Consider the following 18155-nt stretch of genomic DNA (forward strand, 5'->3'; position numbering starts at 1 on the left):
AACGGCTCATTCAATTTCTCAAATCCGTCAAACAGCGCATCTCATCAGACATCTTAATCCCAGTTACAATTAAAATAACCACATAATGTGTACATCGCACCGAGCGAGCGCCATGGTATATATAACGTGCATTATTTAGGACAAAGTGAATTTAGTATCAGCATTTTGGGTCTATTTTACATTTCAAAAGCCCCCTCTGGAAGAATGGAGCACAAAAACGTAATTCAGAATGGTATAATGCAGATCGTAGACTGTGGGAATAATTTCAGGAAACGGGCTGTCACTTCTTTGCGGGGGCGTGGCGATGGTTCATCCGGCTAACTTGAACTTAAACCCTGCTTTCGACCAGGCTCAAACTTTTGGATCTGTTGTCATGGTGATTTGGACAATCCAGATTCGGGGAACCGGAAAGTCCGGCTTAAGTCAGACTTCACCGAAAGTTATCCGGCTAACTCAGTTATCCAGGTACGGGGAACGGGGCCCTGGTCTGCAGTCCAATCCACATCTGAGCAGGGGCTTGCATGATAATATATGGTGCGAAGCATTTTTTTTTCTTACAATTGTTGCCTGGCAGTAGGGGCAGTGGTAGTGATAGCCTTGTCTGCAGTCCAATCCACATTTGTGTATAGTGTATTCTGTAACACAAACATGAAAAGTAATAAAAGCATAATGTGACCACTGACCATTATTATTTTTTTTTTTTTTTTTTTTTTTTTATTATTGCAAAACAAAACTTATTAAAAGTCAGTACTCAACACACAATGTATAATGAAACTTTCAGTAAAGGTGGTTAAAATATATGCAAGTACAGAAACAGGATAAAACAAAAATAGTCAATAATAACATTTTAACCGTATACAGTGTATATCCAGCGAAGTTACAATTATATAAATGTTAGTATATAATATACCCCTAATACCTATTTTCTAAAACCCTACACACATATGCTCCAGCTCAAACCCCCCCCCTCCCGGACCCCCTCTTGGATAGTACCTCCATTATCCCTCACTCCTAACCAGACACTACCATTATAGGCTAGCTTTTATTCTCTCCACCACTTCTAACCACATTGACATTTTGGATTCATTGAGCCCCAGAATTCTTGCTGTAGATATTTCTTGATATATCACATCGAGATATGTAAGAAACCACACTTTCCGGCACATTTTTTCCGGTTGAAACCAACGTGATGCGATCAGTTTTTTAGCTACTGTGATACCCGATAAAACCAATCTTTTTAGTTGTGGATTCACTGCAAACTCAAAAACATCATTCAATAGCAATACCGCGGGGTGTACAGGTATATTCCAAAATACGAGTATTGATAATTGTTGGGACACATCTTTCCAGAATGCCTTAACTGGTGGGCAGTCCCAATACATGTGCATAAATGTTCCTTCGTCCCCATTTGTACATTGGGAGCATTTGGAGTCTTGTATAAGCCCCATTTTGCACAGCCTTATAGGAGTCAAGTATGTCCTGTGAATATAGTTCAGATTGATTTGTTGATGATCCGGGTTCCTTGATGTAAGTCGGACATTTGCCCAGGCTCCTTGCCAATCAAAGTCATTTTCCAGGTCTGGTATATCCCTCCTCCAGACATTGTCTAGTTGAAGGGTTTCATACGAGGACGTTAGTAATTGATAATAAAAACCTGATACAAAACCTCCCAATGTATCTCTTTCATAGAAAAATTTGTGGTATCTGTGGTGTTCAATTGGTATGTGTAATGGAACACCGTGAGATCTCATACAAAGTCGTAACTGTATGTAAAAAAGCCATGTGGACTCGGTGAGGTTAAACTTTATGCATATTTCGACATAACTACAGAGGCCCTTGTTATTAAAAATATCCCCTAATGAGTGTATGCCTCTCTCTTCCCATATAGGGAATCTTATAGGTCGTTTTCCCATTAAGAGAGCATTGTTATTGAATATGGGAGTGTGATTATGCCATACTTGAGGGTTAGGAAATTTCCTTTGTGTTTCCCGCCATGTCCTGATTGCATGGGTAATTATTGGGCCAAATTCTCGCTCACAATGCTTGATTGAAAGTTTAGTGTATGCTATGTCTTTCAATCTCTGTGGGGCTACTATGTTTTCTTCTAATTTTCTCCAAGATACCAAAGCCTCGGGGTCAAACCATATCTTCTTCAATGGTCTTAATGTGAAGGCATTAAAATATTGTAAAAAATCTGGGACTGCCATGCCACCGTCTGCTTTATTTCTCTGTGCGGTGGATCTTTTTATGCGAGGTGGTTTGTTATTCCAAATAAATTTGTATGTGGAGGTTTGTAATCTTTTCCAGTAGCCCTCTGGAGGAGGTAACGGAAGCATTGAGCTGAAGAAATTGATTCTTGGTAATACATCCATCTTAACTATTGATACCCTTGCCTGTACTGAGTTTTTAAGTTTTGCCCACCTGTCCAGGTCGTCTTTGATTTTGTTCTGTATTTTTGTGTAATTGTGCTTCACCGTTTGTCTTATGGTGGGAAATATTTCCACACCCAAGCATCTGAAATGTTTGACCATGGGTATCGCACCTGGGAGGGTTGTCTCTTTTTTTGCACTGGTGTTAAGAGGAAGAAAAGCTGACTTAGGCCAATTTATTTTAAATCGCGATAAATCACCAAAGTTCTCTATCAACTTGAGTATAAGCGGCAATGTGTTGTTGGGGTTTTGCATGAACAATATTACGTCGTCCGCATATAAACTAATTTTATGATGTGTGCCCTTGATTACTATTGGTTCTATGTGTTGGGATTGTCTTATAAATTGTGCTAAAGGTTCTAATGATAGATCGAATAGTCCGGGACTAAGAGGGCAACCTTGTCTGGCTGAGCGTGATACCGGAAAGATATCGGAGATGAATGTGCCTGTTGTAATCCTGGCCGATGGGTCCTTGTATAGTACTTTAATCATATCAATGAAACCTTTTCCTAACCCCATCCTTTCCAATACTGCCCATAGAAACGACCATTCCAACCTGTCAAATGCTTTCATAGCATCCAGGGATAGTATCGCCTTAGGTGTGATGTCCTCTTTGTCTGTATCTAGTACGTGCAGTATTCGCCTTATGTTATCATTGATCAGGCGACCTTTTATGAAGCCTGTTTGGTCCGGATGAACTAAAGACGTCATATGCTTTTGCAATCTGATGGCTAATATCTTAGAGTACAGTTTGACATCGGTTCCGAGGAGGCTTAAAGGACGGTAACTACCGCACTCAGTGGGGTCTTTGTCTTTTTTGTGAAGAACTGAAATGAGTGCGGTATTTTGGTGTTCAATGAAGCTTCCCTCTTTGACTGAGTATAAGATCATATTTAGTAATAAGGGTCCAAATATGTCCCAGCAAGAAATGTACATTTCTGATGGGATACCGTCAATTCCCGGAGCTTTGCCGTTTTTCATTCCGGATATGGCCTTCTTGAGTTCTTCTAATGTGATCGGTACTTCTAACTGTTTAGCGTCTTCCTCCGTAAGTTTAGGGAGAGTAATTTGATTAAGATATGTGTCTAATTTGTCTTGATCAAAGGTTGTTTCTGAGTTATATAAATCGGAGTAGAATTCTTTGAATGTATCGTTTATTATTTTGGGTTCTGTTACTAGAGCTTGTTGTTTCCTAATGGCAGTTATATCTGCAAATTTTGCATTAATTCTTAGTCGCATGGCTAATAGGTGACTAGGTTTAGAACCTTGGAAGTACTGCTGTTGTCTAGTGCTGCGTATTTGCAATTCCGATTTTTGTCTGTACATTGCTTTGATCTCTGTCTTTAGAATGTTAACTTGGTTATCTAGTCTAGTAGAGTTGTTGTATTTTAAAGAATTAAAAAGCGTTGAGTAAAGCGTTTCCATTTCAGACAGTTTTGTGTTTTGATTTTTGCGCAATATGGAGGTAAATCTATCCGAGAAATCCTTGATCATATTCTTTACCGACATCCATAATATTCTGGGATCTTGCACCGAGTTAGCATTATCTTGTAGGAATACTGTGAGAGCTTCTTTAATTTGTGTAATGAATTCCTTGTTGTTAAGCAGCATCGAATTAAAACGCCATCTTGGGGCCCGGGCAGATAGTGTACCAAATGTTGCTTTCAGGATTAAGTAGCAGTGATCTGATAGCGCATTGACCATTATTATTATACATGACCACCGTATGCGTCGGCTCAGTTATGCTCATTGCCAGAGGCAATGGGAGAAATGTCTAACTTTACCTTGATGGATAACTACTGTTGAAAAATGGATTTGCAAATGGCTCTGCACTTTGCCGAGTCTGGTAGGCTTGAAAAGGGAAGGCGCACAAAACGGGCAGTGATAGTTGCTGCAACAGGATCTGTATTCCACTACTGGTGGAAGTGACTGGCCTCTTCGTATCGTTATGTGGTCCTGGAAAAAAGAGAATATAATAACTTTCAAAATATGAATAAAAGGTTGTGCCTCTAATCACCACATCACTTGCCCACTTGGAGATGGCTTACTACTACACCATGTACTTGCAAGTTTATATTTAGTAAAGATAGCAGAGAGAGCAGAGAGAGAAAGAGAGAGCCAGTTAGCTAATTAAATTCAATTGCACAGGTGGTCTGTGGTGGCCTTGATAAGCAAACCTAATGTCCAAAATAGCGAAATAGGTACTTACATTTTTACTGAAAGACATCTTGTTCAGCCTGCGCAGTGCGTGCACACCACACTGTGAAAGAGTTCGTCTTCTTCTTGTTGTGATGTGAGAAAGAGTTCGAAAAAAATGGACTCTTTATACTCTCACGTGCTCTAGTCCACACGCATGCGCACACACATTGAGCTCAGTAAGCATTTTCTCCTACCCGTATACATTTTTGATCATCATCAAAATCATAAATCATAATTAATCATAATTAATTTATTCATTACAATTGAGTTGACTAATTACTAGTAACAGACACAATATTTCTGACACTGGAAATACATATCCCCAGGTCCCTAGATGTTCCTAGATACCAAGAACATGCAAATTGGCCTTGCAGAAGTGGAGCAATCTTCCATTTACTTAGGCATGTACCTTTAGGCGAAAACAGTCTACAGATTAACAGGTTAAGACCTTCTGTGTTTGCTTTGCATCAGTCTGCAGTGATGAGTTGACTCATAAGTATAAAGGATTCACGGTGATGTCGGAGGATGAACGCTACGATGCTCTGATACACTGTCGCTACGTGGATGAGGTGGTGAGGGACGCGCCCTGGACCCTGGACAAGGACTTCCTCACGAAACACCAGGTCAGTGAGACAAGGACTCCCTCAAGAAACACCAGGTCAGTGAGACAAGGACTTCCTCAAGAAACACCAGGGCCCTCATTCATCAACGTGTTCTACGCACAGATTTGTGCTTACCCTGTGCGTACGATCATTTCTAAGCAAAGAGTGGGATTCATCAATTTCAACTTGAACTTGACTCCGTGCTTACGTCTATGCACAGGTCAGACCACACTTAGCTGACGCCCAGTGGTAGAATATCGTTACTACGCATAAGCACTCCTCAGTTCTGCATTAGTTTCAAGGCGGAAATAAGCTTCCGTGCATTAGTGTTCAACTTCTGTATGACCCGTAATTCATTATAGTTCATTGTAAAATAGCGACAGTAGTGTAATTATAACGGGCTCACACGCGAACAAGAGGTTGGCCTGCTTGTTTGGCACGGGGGGGCAGACGCAAAACACCAACCTCCAAACGCGATTAGATATTGTTTCAAATAAAAAGCAGATTCTTTTGTGTGTCATGTTTCCAAATAAGATTGGTCACGAAATGCTTTCTACTTCAATTTGTTGGTTAGAATAGATGACCTCCGTTGAAACTTCACTGAGACTAACAGTCTATTTGTGAGCTCCCGCACAGATGTGATGATAATAATAATAACAATAATAATAATAGCTTCATTTTATATAGCGCCTTTCAAGAGACCCAAGGTCGCTTTACATAGATAGGGGGGGGGGGGAATAACAAAGTAACAAACATAGTGGACAGACACACAACATATATATATGATGATGGAATTCATTCAAGATCCTCTCCACCCTCGGGTCTTTGCCACCGGCACGGTCCATCGTGATATTGGAGATGGATCGAGCAATAGACTGTTACTGTAGCTGTCAAAGCTCCATCACAAATGCAGTTATGTGAATAGAAAGGGATTCCACTCAGTCAATGTTGCGATGCGCATTTGCCTGATACATGTTATTGCTGGATGCCGGGAGGAAGGCGATGCTGAATGTTTTCAATTCATTAAATAAAACAGATACTTTTTGCAAGGGTTTACTGACTGTCATACAAATAATCAACCAACTACATACTGTAACTTTTCAGTGCACGTTCTTATTTACATTGTGACAACAGCCTTGTGAGTTCCCGCAGTGACCCGCACACAGACATGATGGAATTCAAGTTCATGTTTGTATTGATCACATATAGGCAGGCTACACATGGCGTATCTGCTACATCATACATGGCAGTAAGATTCATTGTTCTTGTATATGCTCTCGTATTATTGTTTATATAGGCTACCCAATACTGACATCAAAATAGATTGTAGTATGCCTCTAGAAATCATATGCAGCAGGTAGAGAATTGACGGGAGATCCATTGCGATTTGGAATAAAATTGAGGAGAACTTTAATCCCTGGGTATTAATCAAACAACACGGGAAAAGGCAGTCATATTCCAGCGCGGTATTTATTAGTGTTTGCGCTGCCCAGGCAGCAATGGTTAATAGATATCATATCCGACATCACCGTAAGTGTACACGTCTGTCAGCCTGTCTCATGACACGCTTCCCTCGGCTTAGTCCATTTTTCCACATTTCATGGGTGTATTCCATTACCGTATATGGTTAATCGGGGCGTTTCTGGTATGCAAATACTTAAAACAGTGCACGAGCTCAAACGTAGGATCAAAGTCATATTCATCATGACAGGTGTGCGTAGAACCTGCGTACGCACGTGTGATGAATCCCGACTTCCCTGTGCGTACACTCATTCTAAATTCTGTGCTTACGTGTGGAAATAGAACATGTTCTACGCACACGTTGATGAATGAGGGCCCAGGTCAGTGAGGCCCGCCCACATGGACACAGTGAGGCCCCGCCCACATGGACACAGTGAGGCCCCGCCCACATGGACACAGTGTGGCCCCACCGCGTGTAGCATAATGCCAGCGGAAGAGTGCAAGAGCGCTTCCACATTCTTCGCCACGCATGCGCATGAGGTCCTCGCTTAGTTCAGACGCCCCATTCAACACGGTGAATCCCAAACTCGAAACTCCGTTAAGCTCCAGAGAGAGAGGCTGAAAACCGCCAGTTCTTGCCCGACGGATGGGAGCCGAATCGCGGATCCGAGTTTTCTGATGAATAGCCCCAAAACATGGAGGTCGCGAACGGCGCCGGCTTCGCTGACCAGAGCTCTCTCAGATTCAAAATTTTAATCGCAGCCTGGAACATACATGTTTCGGAACCAATGTGTAACTAGACAGTTACAATATAACATTTATATTAATTAACCCAGTTAATGCCTTAAAAGAAAGAGTCTGGTGGTCAATTACTACGGAAATGTTGTGTCTTACTAATAATAACTAATTCCGCGGTCAATAGAAGTCTCTGTGATACTTTCTGAATATGATTTGGGAATGGGCAGGGTTATAATAGAAGAAAGACAGTGTAAACAATATAATTAACTCTGAATATAATAATGACGAAAAATAAACAGGATACACAACAAGGTGCATGCGATGAGGTTATATGTAGTGCACCTTGTTGTGTATCCTGTTTAATTAATATAAATGTTATATTGTAACTGTCTAGTTACACATTGGTTCCGAAACATGTATGTTCCAGGCTGCGATTAAAATTTTGAATCTGAGAGAGCTCTGGTCAGCGAAGCCGGCGCCGTTCGCGACCTCCATGTTTTGGGGCTATTCATCAGAAAACTCGGATCCGCGATTCGGCTCCCATCCATCGGGCAAGAACTGGCGGTTTTCAGCCTCTCTCTCTGGAGCTTAACGGAGTTTCGAGTTTGGGATTCACCGTGTTGAATGGGGCGTCTGAACTAAGCGAGGACCTCATGCGCATGCGCGGCGAAGAATGCGGAAGCGCTCTTGCACTCTTCCGCTGGCATTATGCTACACGCGGCCCCACCCTCATGGACACAGTGTGGCCCCACCCTCATGGACACACAGATATCTTTGAAACCTTCTGTCCACACATACACTGATATCTTTTAAGTCTTCCGTCCACATGGACAGTGATATCTTTGAAACCTTCCGTCCACATGGACAGTGATATCTTTGAAACCTTCCGTCCACATGGACACTGATATATTTGAAACCTTCCGTCCACATGGACAGTGATATCTTTGAAACCTTCCGTCCACATGGACACTGATATATTTGAAACCTTCCGTCCACATGGACACTGATATATTTGAAACCTTCCGTCCACATGGACAGTGATATCTTTGAAGCCTTCCGTCCACATGGACAGTGATATCTTTGAAACCTTCCGTCCACAATGGACAGTGATATATTTGAAACCTTCCGTCCACATGGACAGTGATATCTTTGAAACCTTCCGTCCACATGGACAGTGATATATTTGAAACCTTCCGTCCACATGGACACTGATATATTTGAAACCTTCCCTCCACATGGAGGTTATATTTTGTTTTTTTTATCTGATATAGGTTAATACTGATATCTAAAGTGATTGTAAATGTAGTTATGTAACCTTCACAGATTGATTTTGTGGCCCATGATGACATCCCGTACACGTCTGCCGGGTCACATGACGTCTACAAACACATCAAGGAGGCCGGTGAGTCATCTCTGATCATGTTATTTATGTCATTTATCATGTGATCATATTCAAATAAAATAAAATAAAATAAAATGCATTTGTAAGGCCCGGCGACAACACACGTTAACTCATTGACTGCCACACTGTTTTTCCATCTGTACTCCCTGGCGCCAGCGTTTTTGACCATTTTCACGATGTTTGCAGACCCATCGTATATTCTATATTATAGCTATGGAGACAATAGTATGGCTCATTTGACAGGCAACGTTATAGTTGGCTCTAGTCTGGGGTGCTCTCAACTCTGTTGTCGGCGACAGATAATGTTACATGCTCTGCCAGTTTGACTATAGTATTTTTATGATTTACCAGAAGTGCTGAGTCCAATGTAGTCTGGTGAAAATCCATAAGTGTGATTGCTTTGTCCTCTTCATAATAATCTACAATAGTTTGCTGGCCATTGCATAGGCAGTTCGCAGGCTAGTGGCTACTACTCTGGCCAGCAGTGAGTGAGTGAGCAACCCCCCCCCCCACAGTAAACTAGCCCAGTTCAAAAGGTAGGCGATGCTGCCACCTATCGGGATTCGATCGTCATTTCAATTTGAATTCACTCAGAGGTACCAGGATCACACAACAAGGTCCGGCTGACTGTTTGATATAATAATAATAATAATAATAATAATAATAATAATAATAATAATAATAATAATAATAATAATAATAATAATAATAATAATAATAATAATAATAATAATAATAATAATAATAATAATAATAATAATAATAATAATAATAATAATAATAATAATAATAATAATAATAATAATAATAATAATAATAATAATAATAATAATAATAATAATAATAATAATAATAATAATAATAATAATAATAATAATAATAATAATAATAATAATAATAATAATAATAATAATAATAATAATAATAATAATAATAATAATAATAATAATAATAATAATAATAATAATAATAATAATAATAATAATAATAATAAATAATAATAAAATAAAATAAAATAAAATAAAACTAGATCAGATCCCTTCTTAGATGTCAGTGATAGTAGTGTTGCTATAAAACAGGCGAAACAGTTGGTAAGCATGTACATATACGTGTAATGAAACACAAATAAGTAATAGCAACTGGGGTACATAAGAACATTTTGAAAGATTGAAAATAGAGCTGATGACGGATCCATTTGAGGTACAGTATGGGGGCGGTGTAGGGAGGATCGCATCCTCCCGGCCATCACCACGGGACGTCCACCACTCCGGTCATCACCACGAGACAGCCACTCACAGGAAGACGGGGACAGGCGTTAGACAGTCCGCGTGTTTGTGATGGACGGACATAGCATATTAACCAATCCATTCCTTTATCATATTAACCAACCCAATCCTTTATCATATTGTTAAAGATTTTCTTTTTTTTTTCTTTTTATATTTTCTTTTTTTTATAATTTTTTAAACATACACATAAACATAAACATAACAACATAAAATTAGATATACAAGCATTAATTAACAGTACACCTCCAATTAAATCACCATTTGAATAAATGTATTATACGAGAAATATACCTAATACTTGCTATCTAATACCCTACATACATATGCTCTCGCTCGCTCCCCCCCCCCCCGGACCCCCACTTGGATAATCCATCCATTATCATTCGCTCCTTTCCAGGCACTACAATTCATATGCTAGCTTTTATTCTCTCCACCACTTCTAACCACATTGCAATTTTGGATTCACTGACACCTAAAATCCTTGCTGTAGATATTTCTAGATAAATCACATCGAGATATGTAAGAATCCAAACCTTCCTACACATTTTTTCCGGTTGAAACCATCGTGATGCTATCAGCTTTTTAGCCGCTGTGATACCTGATAAAACTAATCTCTTTAGTTGTATAGGGACTGCAAACTCAAAAACATCATTCAACAGCAATACAGAGGGGTGTACAGGTATATCTAGAATTAAAAGATTTGATAATTGCTGGGACACTTCTTTCCAGAATATCTTAACTGGTGGGCAATCCCAGTACATGTGCATAAATGTACCCTCATCCCCATTTGTACACAAGGTGCATCTGGAGTCTTGTTTAAGGCCCATTCTGTTCAATCTTATAGGAGTCAGGTATGTCCTATGAATATAGTTAAGATTTATTTGTTGATGGTCCGGGTTATGTGGCGCAAGTCGAACGTTTGCCCAGGCATCTTGCCAATCAAAATTTATTTCCAGGTCTGGTATATCCCTCCTCCAGACTGAGTCTAGGGGGAGGATTTCATACGAGGACGTTAGTAATTGATGATAAAAATCTGATACAAAACCTCTCGATGTCTCTCTTTCATAGAAGAATTTGTGGTATCTGTGGTGTTCAATTGGTATCCTTAATCACTCACACGCACCTGCTTCTTTCACCTCAGAAACATTGCAAAACTGCGCACCATCATATCTCACTCTGAACTAGAACTATCCGTGCATGCTTTTATTTCCTCTAGGCTTGACTACTGCAACTCACTTTTCACCTGTCTCACCAAATCATCCACAGATAAACTACAAATGGTCCAAAATGCTGCAGCCAGGCTACTCACAAGGTCAAAAAAATCATGTCACATCACTCCCATTTTGGTATCCCTGCACTGGCTCCCGGTACACTATAGAATTCACTTCAAAGTCCTCACTTTCACTTTCAGAGCACTTCACGGTCAGGCCCCTATCTACATCACGGAACTCATCCATCCCTACACCAACACCCGCTCACTCAGATCTGCCGATCAGCACCTCCTAGTGATCCCCAGGACCAGGCTAAAAACAAGGGGTGATCGAGCCTTCGAGGTGACAGCACCAAGGCTCTGGAACGCTCTCCCCCTGGACCTGCGAACTGCCCCCTCTGAGAACTCTTTTAAAAAACAACTAAAAACACATTTGTTCAGGCAGGCTTTTGATCACACATAGGCGCCTTTTTCTTGTCCTCACTGTTCTATAGTGTTGTTTTAATTAGTGACTCATGATTTTATCCAAATTCTTTTATTCCTTTATTCTACTTTTTCTATCTGGTTTCACTGTTTTTAACTGCTGTTTGTCTGTTGTCATTTATTTCTGATTTTGTTTTTATTGTGTTTTTATATTAAGCTGTAATGTAAAGCACCCTGTGCATTCGTGCTGTGAAGGGTGCTATATAAATAAAGGTCATTCATTCATTCATTAATGGGACTCCATGAGCCTTCAAACATACCAATAACTGTGCGTAAAAATAATACGTGGATCTGGTGAGATTACATTTTTTATGTATTTCTTCATATCTACAAAAACCCTGTTTGTTGAAAACATCTCCTAATGTGTGTATGCCCTGCTTTTCCCATTTAGGGTATCTTATAGGTTGTTTTCCAATCAGGAGTGCATTGTTATTGAATATGGGAGTATGACTATGCCATTTATGTGGGTTAGAATATATTTTTTTGTGTTTCATGCCATATCCGGATTGCATGAGTAAAATGGGGCCAAATTTCAATTCGCATTGCTTAATTGATAATTTGGTGTATACTATGTCCTGCAGTCTATGTGGTGCTACTATATTTACTTCTAAATTTCTCCAGGATACTGATGCTTGGGAATCAAACCAGGTTGTCAGTGGTCTTAAAGTGTATGCCTTAAAATTGTTAAAGATTGTTTATAGTAATACTGTGCATGATCATTACACTAGGTTCCAGTAATGGGCAGCTTGAATTACCAAGTCCAAAAACCAATGCTTTAATCTTTTATTTTTAGATCATTAACTCTTTGGAATAACCTGCCTCAAAACCTCTGCTGCATTTACAGTAGATTCACTTTTTAAAATAATCTTAAATTGTATTTAACACTGTAAAGTATTTTGTTTTGTTTTTTTGTTTTCTGTTTCTTTGCTTGTATGTCATTTTAGCCATCTTAATTATTAGTTTCATTATGCATTGTGTGTTGAGTACTGACTTTTAATAATTTTGTTATGCAATAATAATTGTTTTTGTATGTTTTTTTTTGTGGACCCCAGGAAGACTAGCTGGTTGCTATGGCACCAGCTAATGGGGATCCTTAATCAAATCAAATACAAATATTAACCAACCCAGTCTCACTCCATGGAAGTATCTGAACATCTGATCGAAAAAACTACAAATGATTAACCACAGATGACACGCTCGGTCCAGGAATGTGCTCATATGACGTTGTGGGACACGTTGCATTTAGTTTGCATTGTGCTTGGAAGCTATAGCACTGATGGGTCAATCCTGAACAGCTATTGGTCTATATTATTTGAAGCTATTACTGTTACAATAATAAGTAATAATTGTTAGACTAGAAGTCTTTATTTGTCCTGCAGTTTTAACACACACACGCGAGATGGGCGACCCACAGGAACACACACACACACATGCACTGAGTCGCCGATGAAATGTCTCTCTGCACTTTTCCCATCCCGTTGTCCTTCCCCCCATGGGCAGCCGGGAGCAGATAGGGCGACAACGTGAGCCGCGTCCCGGGGACCAATCCAAGTGCTCCTGTCCGTCTTCGTCAAGGACGCCACAGCGTTAGCGATCTGTTGTGCATGTTTTTCCCTTGGGTTTATCTTATCGGGGGGGAAACCCTTGCGAGCACGGGGAGAACATGCAAACTCCACACAGAAAGGCCTGGGAGATACCCCACCTGAGTACCTGGCATCATGGAAACCTGGTCCCCAAGCGGGCATCGAACCCTGGACCTTCTTGCTGTGAGGCGACAGTGTTAACCACTACACCACCAAGCTGTTACTGTTACAAGCTGTTACTGTTACAAGCTGTTCCAGAGTCAATGTTGAATAGTGTATTCATACCTTACTCAGTAGCTTCATTATATATAACAGTTTATATTCCACATAATCTCTTGTTACATTGTTATATTGTTAATGCACTTTACTGTTACCTCGCACTCTACTGTACTTGTGCTGTGACAATACATCGACTCTAATCTAATGTAATAATCATATCGAATCTAATAATCTAATCTAATATAATAATGCCTCTGTATGTGTTCCTCTCAGGTATGTTTGTGGCCACTGAGAGAACTGAAGGCATCTCCACCTCTGACCTCATCACTCGGATCGTCAGGAACTATGACATCTATGTTCGACGCAACCTGCAAAGAGGCTACACAGCCCGGGAACTAAACGTGGGCTTTCTCAAGGTAAGATAACCTATTTAAACACATCGTCTACAGTAAAAACATGTTGTCACGTTAGCTTCCTCAATGTAAGATAACCTTTCATTTAAACAATATACAGTAAAACATGTCCTCATCTATATAGGATGCACTCAGACAGCAGTTACTAAGATTAAAAGTTACATTATGTAGGAGCAAAGAAAAAGGTTTCGAGGACTGTAGGTAGCAGAGTAGTCTCTCTCTCTCTCTCCAGGTAACAGAGTAGTCTCTCTCTCTCTCTCCAGGTAACAGAGTAGTCTCTCTCTCTCTCTCTCCAGGTAGCAGAGTAGTCTCTCTCTCTCTCCAGGTAACAGAGTAGTCTCTCTCTCTCTCTCCAGGTAACAGAGTAGTCTCTCTCTCTCTCTCTCCAGGTAACAGAGTAGTCTCTCTCTCTCTCTCTCTCTCTCTCTCTCTCTCTGACAGGAGAACAAGTACCGTCTGCAGGACGGCGTGGACAAGATGAAGGAGACTGTCCGGACCGTGGAGGAGAAGTCCAAGCACTTCGTCTACCGGGTGGAGGAGAAGAGCCACGACCTCATCCACAAGTGGGAGGAGAAGTCACGGGAGTTCATCAGCAGCTTCCTGGAGCTGTTCGGTCCAGACGGGGCGTGGGTAAGATGACCTTTAACCCTAACCCTAACCCACGGGGCGTGGGTAAGATGACCTTTAAGGCAGTGAGCAGACAGGGCATGGTGGGTAAGATGACCTTTAACCTCTGTGATCAGACAGGGTGTGGTGGGTAAGATGACCTTTAAGGCAGTGAGCAGATGGGGCGTGGGTAAGATGACCTTTAACCTTTAAGGCAGTGATCAGACAGGGCATGGTGGGTAAGATGACCTTTAAGCAGAGAGGGAAATTATACAGCCGGAAAAGTTAACAATAATTAACACATTTACTACAAGTCGTATTAAGTTTTGCAAATAAAGAAACAGATAGAGAACATTTCAAAGCACTCAAAAATGTCAATATCTCTATTTCGACCTATTTCTGAATCGAGCAACGTTTTCGGCTTTTCTGAAAAATCTTCTCTGCCGGCACAATCCGACCTAGACCGTGCCGGGTCACAAATATCTCCGTGCATCCCGGCGGTAACCGGATGAATTAGACGCGAGGAGGTAACGCGTCATGAAAATGTTGTAGTCCTAAAAGAGAGGAGACTCAGGGCTTTCGGAATTTCATAAAACTACACTACCCAGCTCATACCAGCCTCTGTCAAAGCTGTTGAAAATATTATTAGTGAAATATTCTGATGTTATATTTGTGATTATATCTCACGGGTCGAACAAACCTGAACATTATTGCCATAAAATAGAACGTAGTGGGCGCCCCAGTGGCGAACCACATAGCGTGCTCAGCCGCGACACGGCCGACCCGGGTTCGACTCCCGAACCTGTCGTTATTTGCCGAATGTCTTCCCCCCACTCTGTATCCCATTCCTCATCTGTCTCTCCCTACTGGACTGCCCAGTAGTAATAAAGCGATAAAACGCAAAAAAAAAATCTTAAAAAAAAATAAAAATAGAACGTAGTTTGTTTCTTTACCTTTCTGTGAACGTCTAGAAATAAATGCGTCTCAGTCTGATGAGAAATGGTGGAGCTATTTACATTATAAAAAGGTAAGATTTCATTCACGGTTTGTGAATCATGCCTGGTGATACTAAATCCAGATTGAACTCTGCCATTTTAAAGAGTAGATTTGGCCCGATCCATAGATGTGCGACTTATAGGCCTGCTCATATTCTATATTGTATATTCATATTTCAAATGGCATGTGTTCGGATGGCAAAATTCAGGACTGTATCTGCAAAAACCCCTGTAAATCATCTGCCCTTTATTCATGTGCTTAGATTTTTTTTGTACACGTGATCTCAAGAAGGTGCTGAATGAGCTCAGTGGCAATTCTTCACCGTCAAAGATGGAAAATGAAATAAATATATAATGATTTATATTCTCCTTTACAATTTACTCAAGCCTAGTAACAGACACAATATCTCTTAGGGTTAGGGTTAGGGTTAGTGTTAGGGTTAGTGTTAGGTTAGTGTTAGGGTTAGTGTTAGGGTTAGGTTAGTGTTAGGGTTAGTGTTAGGGTTAGGTTAGTGTTAGGGTTAGGGTTAGGTTAGTGTTAGTGTTAGGGTTAGGTTAGTGTTAGGGTTAGGGTTAGGGTTAGGGTTAGGGTTAGGTTAGTGTTAGGGTTAGGGTTAGGGTTAGGAACATGTGGTCATTCTTTTCTGTCTCTCTCCAGAATGCCATCCAGGAGCGCAGTGGGCGTGTGCTGCAGGCGCTGTCCCCCTACGCCTCGCCACGCGGCTCTCCCAGCAGCTCCCCCACCAGAGGCTCCAGGTCTCCCCTTCACTTCCACGGCAGCAAGGAGGACGAGGTGGAGACATGAGGGACCGCGAGGACGAGCTGGAGACATGGCAACCGGGCTCAAATTAACCCTTTCACTGCCACACTACAGAAGGTTACCGTCGGTAGTGTGATAGTAAAGGGTTAACCTTCTGTAGTGTGGCAGTGAAAGGGTTAACCTTCTGTGTATGGTCGCAGTGAAAGGGTTAACCGCTTGGTAGTGCGGCAGTGAAAGGGTTAAGACTTGAAAGTGTTTAACGACATCTTTGAAATCTGTTTTAGGATTCTCGGGACACAATAAAGTACAGCAGGTCAAACGTATGACTCTTTCATTTATTTACACATCTTATTAGAGAAGAGTTTTACACATCTGTCTATTAGTGAAATAGCCAAATACAGTAGCTTACTTAAGCATTAGCTCACGAAAGACCATGTTATATTATAGATTATAAAATGGGAAAGCTGGCGTCTTTTTGTGTTTTACTGATGAAGATTTAACTTTAACTGCAACTGTTTCTGCTCAGGCGCGGCTGGGTAGCGCAGTGGACTAAGCACTCGCCTACCACCGCAGAGACTCTGGGATCTAATCCAGCTGTCAGCGGTACCTCTGGCTTGGTCAGTCGTTCCTACTAACACAATTGGCAGTGTTAGCGGGTGGGAAGCCGGTGGGGTATGTGTCCTGGTCGCGTAAAGATTTTCCCTAACGCACTTTCAGTTCCGCGTTCGGGTTCTGCGATGATTGGCCACTGACGTTTCTCTCAGCGCCAATCGCGTTACGCCTAGTTCTGTCTCTAACAGCCTGCTAGCTAGCTAACGCCTAGTTCTATCACTGGTTAAGCTTGGCGACTCTTTCGAAGTTGGTTAAGGTTAGAGTTTGGAATCAGGGCTGGTGGTCTATCGGCGTACGCGGTCTATCGCCCTGCTCTAAACCAAACTCTAACCTTAACCAACTTCGAAAGAGTCGCCAAGCTTAACCAGTGATAGAACTAGGCGTAACGCGATTGGCGCTGAGAGAAACATCAGTGGCCAATCAGATCGCGGAACCCGAACGCGGAACTGAAAGTGCGTTAGGGAAAATCTTTACGCGTCCTGGTCGCGTGTAGTCTTTTACCAACACACTTGCAGTTCCGCGTTCGGGTTCTGCAATCTGATTGGCCAGTGACGTTTCTCTCAGAGCCAATCGCAATGCCTATTTCTGCCTCTAACAGCCTGCTAGCTTGCTAATGCCTAGTTCTATCACTGGTTAAGCTTGGCGACTCTTTCGATGTTGGTTAAGGTTAGAGTTTGGAATCAGGCAGCGTGACCTCCCACGCGTTACACTTCACCAATGAGAGCCCTCGCTGCCAGGTGAGAAGAGAGCCACTGGCTGTCGCCGCACGTGTCGGAGGAAGCATGCGGATACTTCAGGGTTCCCTTGTACCGACCAGTAGGAGAACATGCGCACAACAACCAGGTAGGGGAGGGGGGGGAATTGGCACAACGACTAAATTGGGACGGGGAGAAAACAGAGAAAAATCGGAGAAAGAGAGATACAAAAAAATATATACAACAAATAATATCAGCATTATATATCATATCTGCCATCAGCCACCCTGCTCCCATTCAGCCACTAGATGTCTCACTAGAGCACCAGCACGTGATCCAATCAGGTGCATTCCACTGGGGAAATGGGAAGTAGGAAGGGGATACATGCCTGTAACATGTAAACAACATTCATTTTGGACCCGCAAAAATATTTTTAAATGATCATGTGACGGAGCGGCTCAG

General features: G+C 41.4%; 1 protein-coding gene across 1 annotated transcript in view; it reads left to right on the plus strand.

Moving 5' to 3' along the window:
• Positions 1-16431, plus strand: part of LOC311233578 (choline-phosphate cytidylyltransferase A-like) — a gene marked incomplete at both ends in the record, with an annotated part of 55008 nt that extends 38577 nt beyond the window's left edge. Inside the window, 5 exons of the mRNA XM_084320545.1 lie at positions 5100-5251; positions 8753-8831; positions 13886-14028; positions 14467-14655; positions 16285-16431. Of these exons, the coding sequence (XP_084176671.1) occupies positions 5100-5251; positions 8753-8831; positions 13886-14028; positions 14467-14655; positions 16285-16431 (710 nt within the window). The remainder of the gene's footprint in view (positions 1-5099; positions 5252-8752; positions 8832-13885; positions 14029-14466; positions 14656-16284) is intronic.
• Between the last annotated feature and the right edge of the window lie 1724 nt (positions 16432-18155).

Source organism: Notolepis coatsorum, assembly GCF_963971535.1.
Source record: "Notolepis coatsorum genome assembly, chromosome: 8".
Taxonomy (NCBI): Eukaryota; Metazoa; Chordata; class Actinopteri; order Aulopiformes; family Paralepididae; genus Notolepis; species Notolepis coatsorum.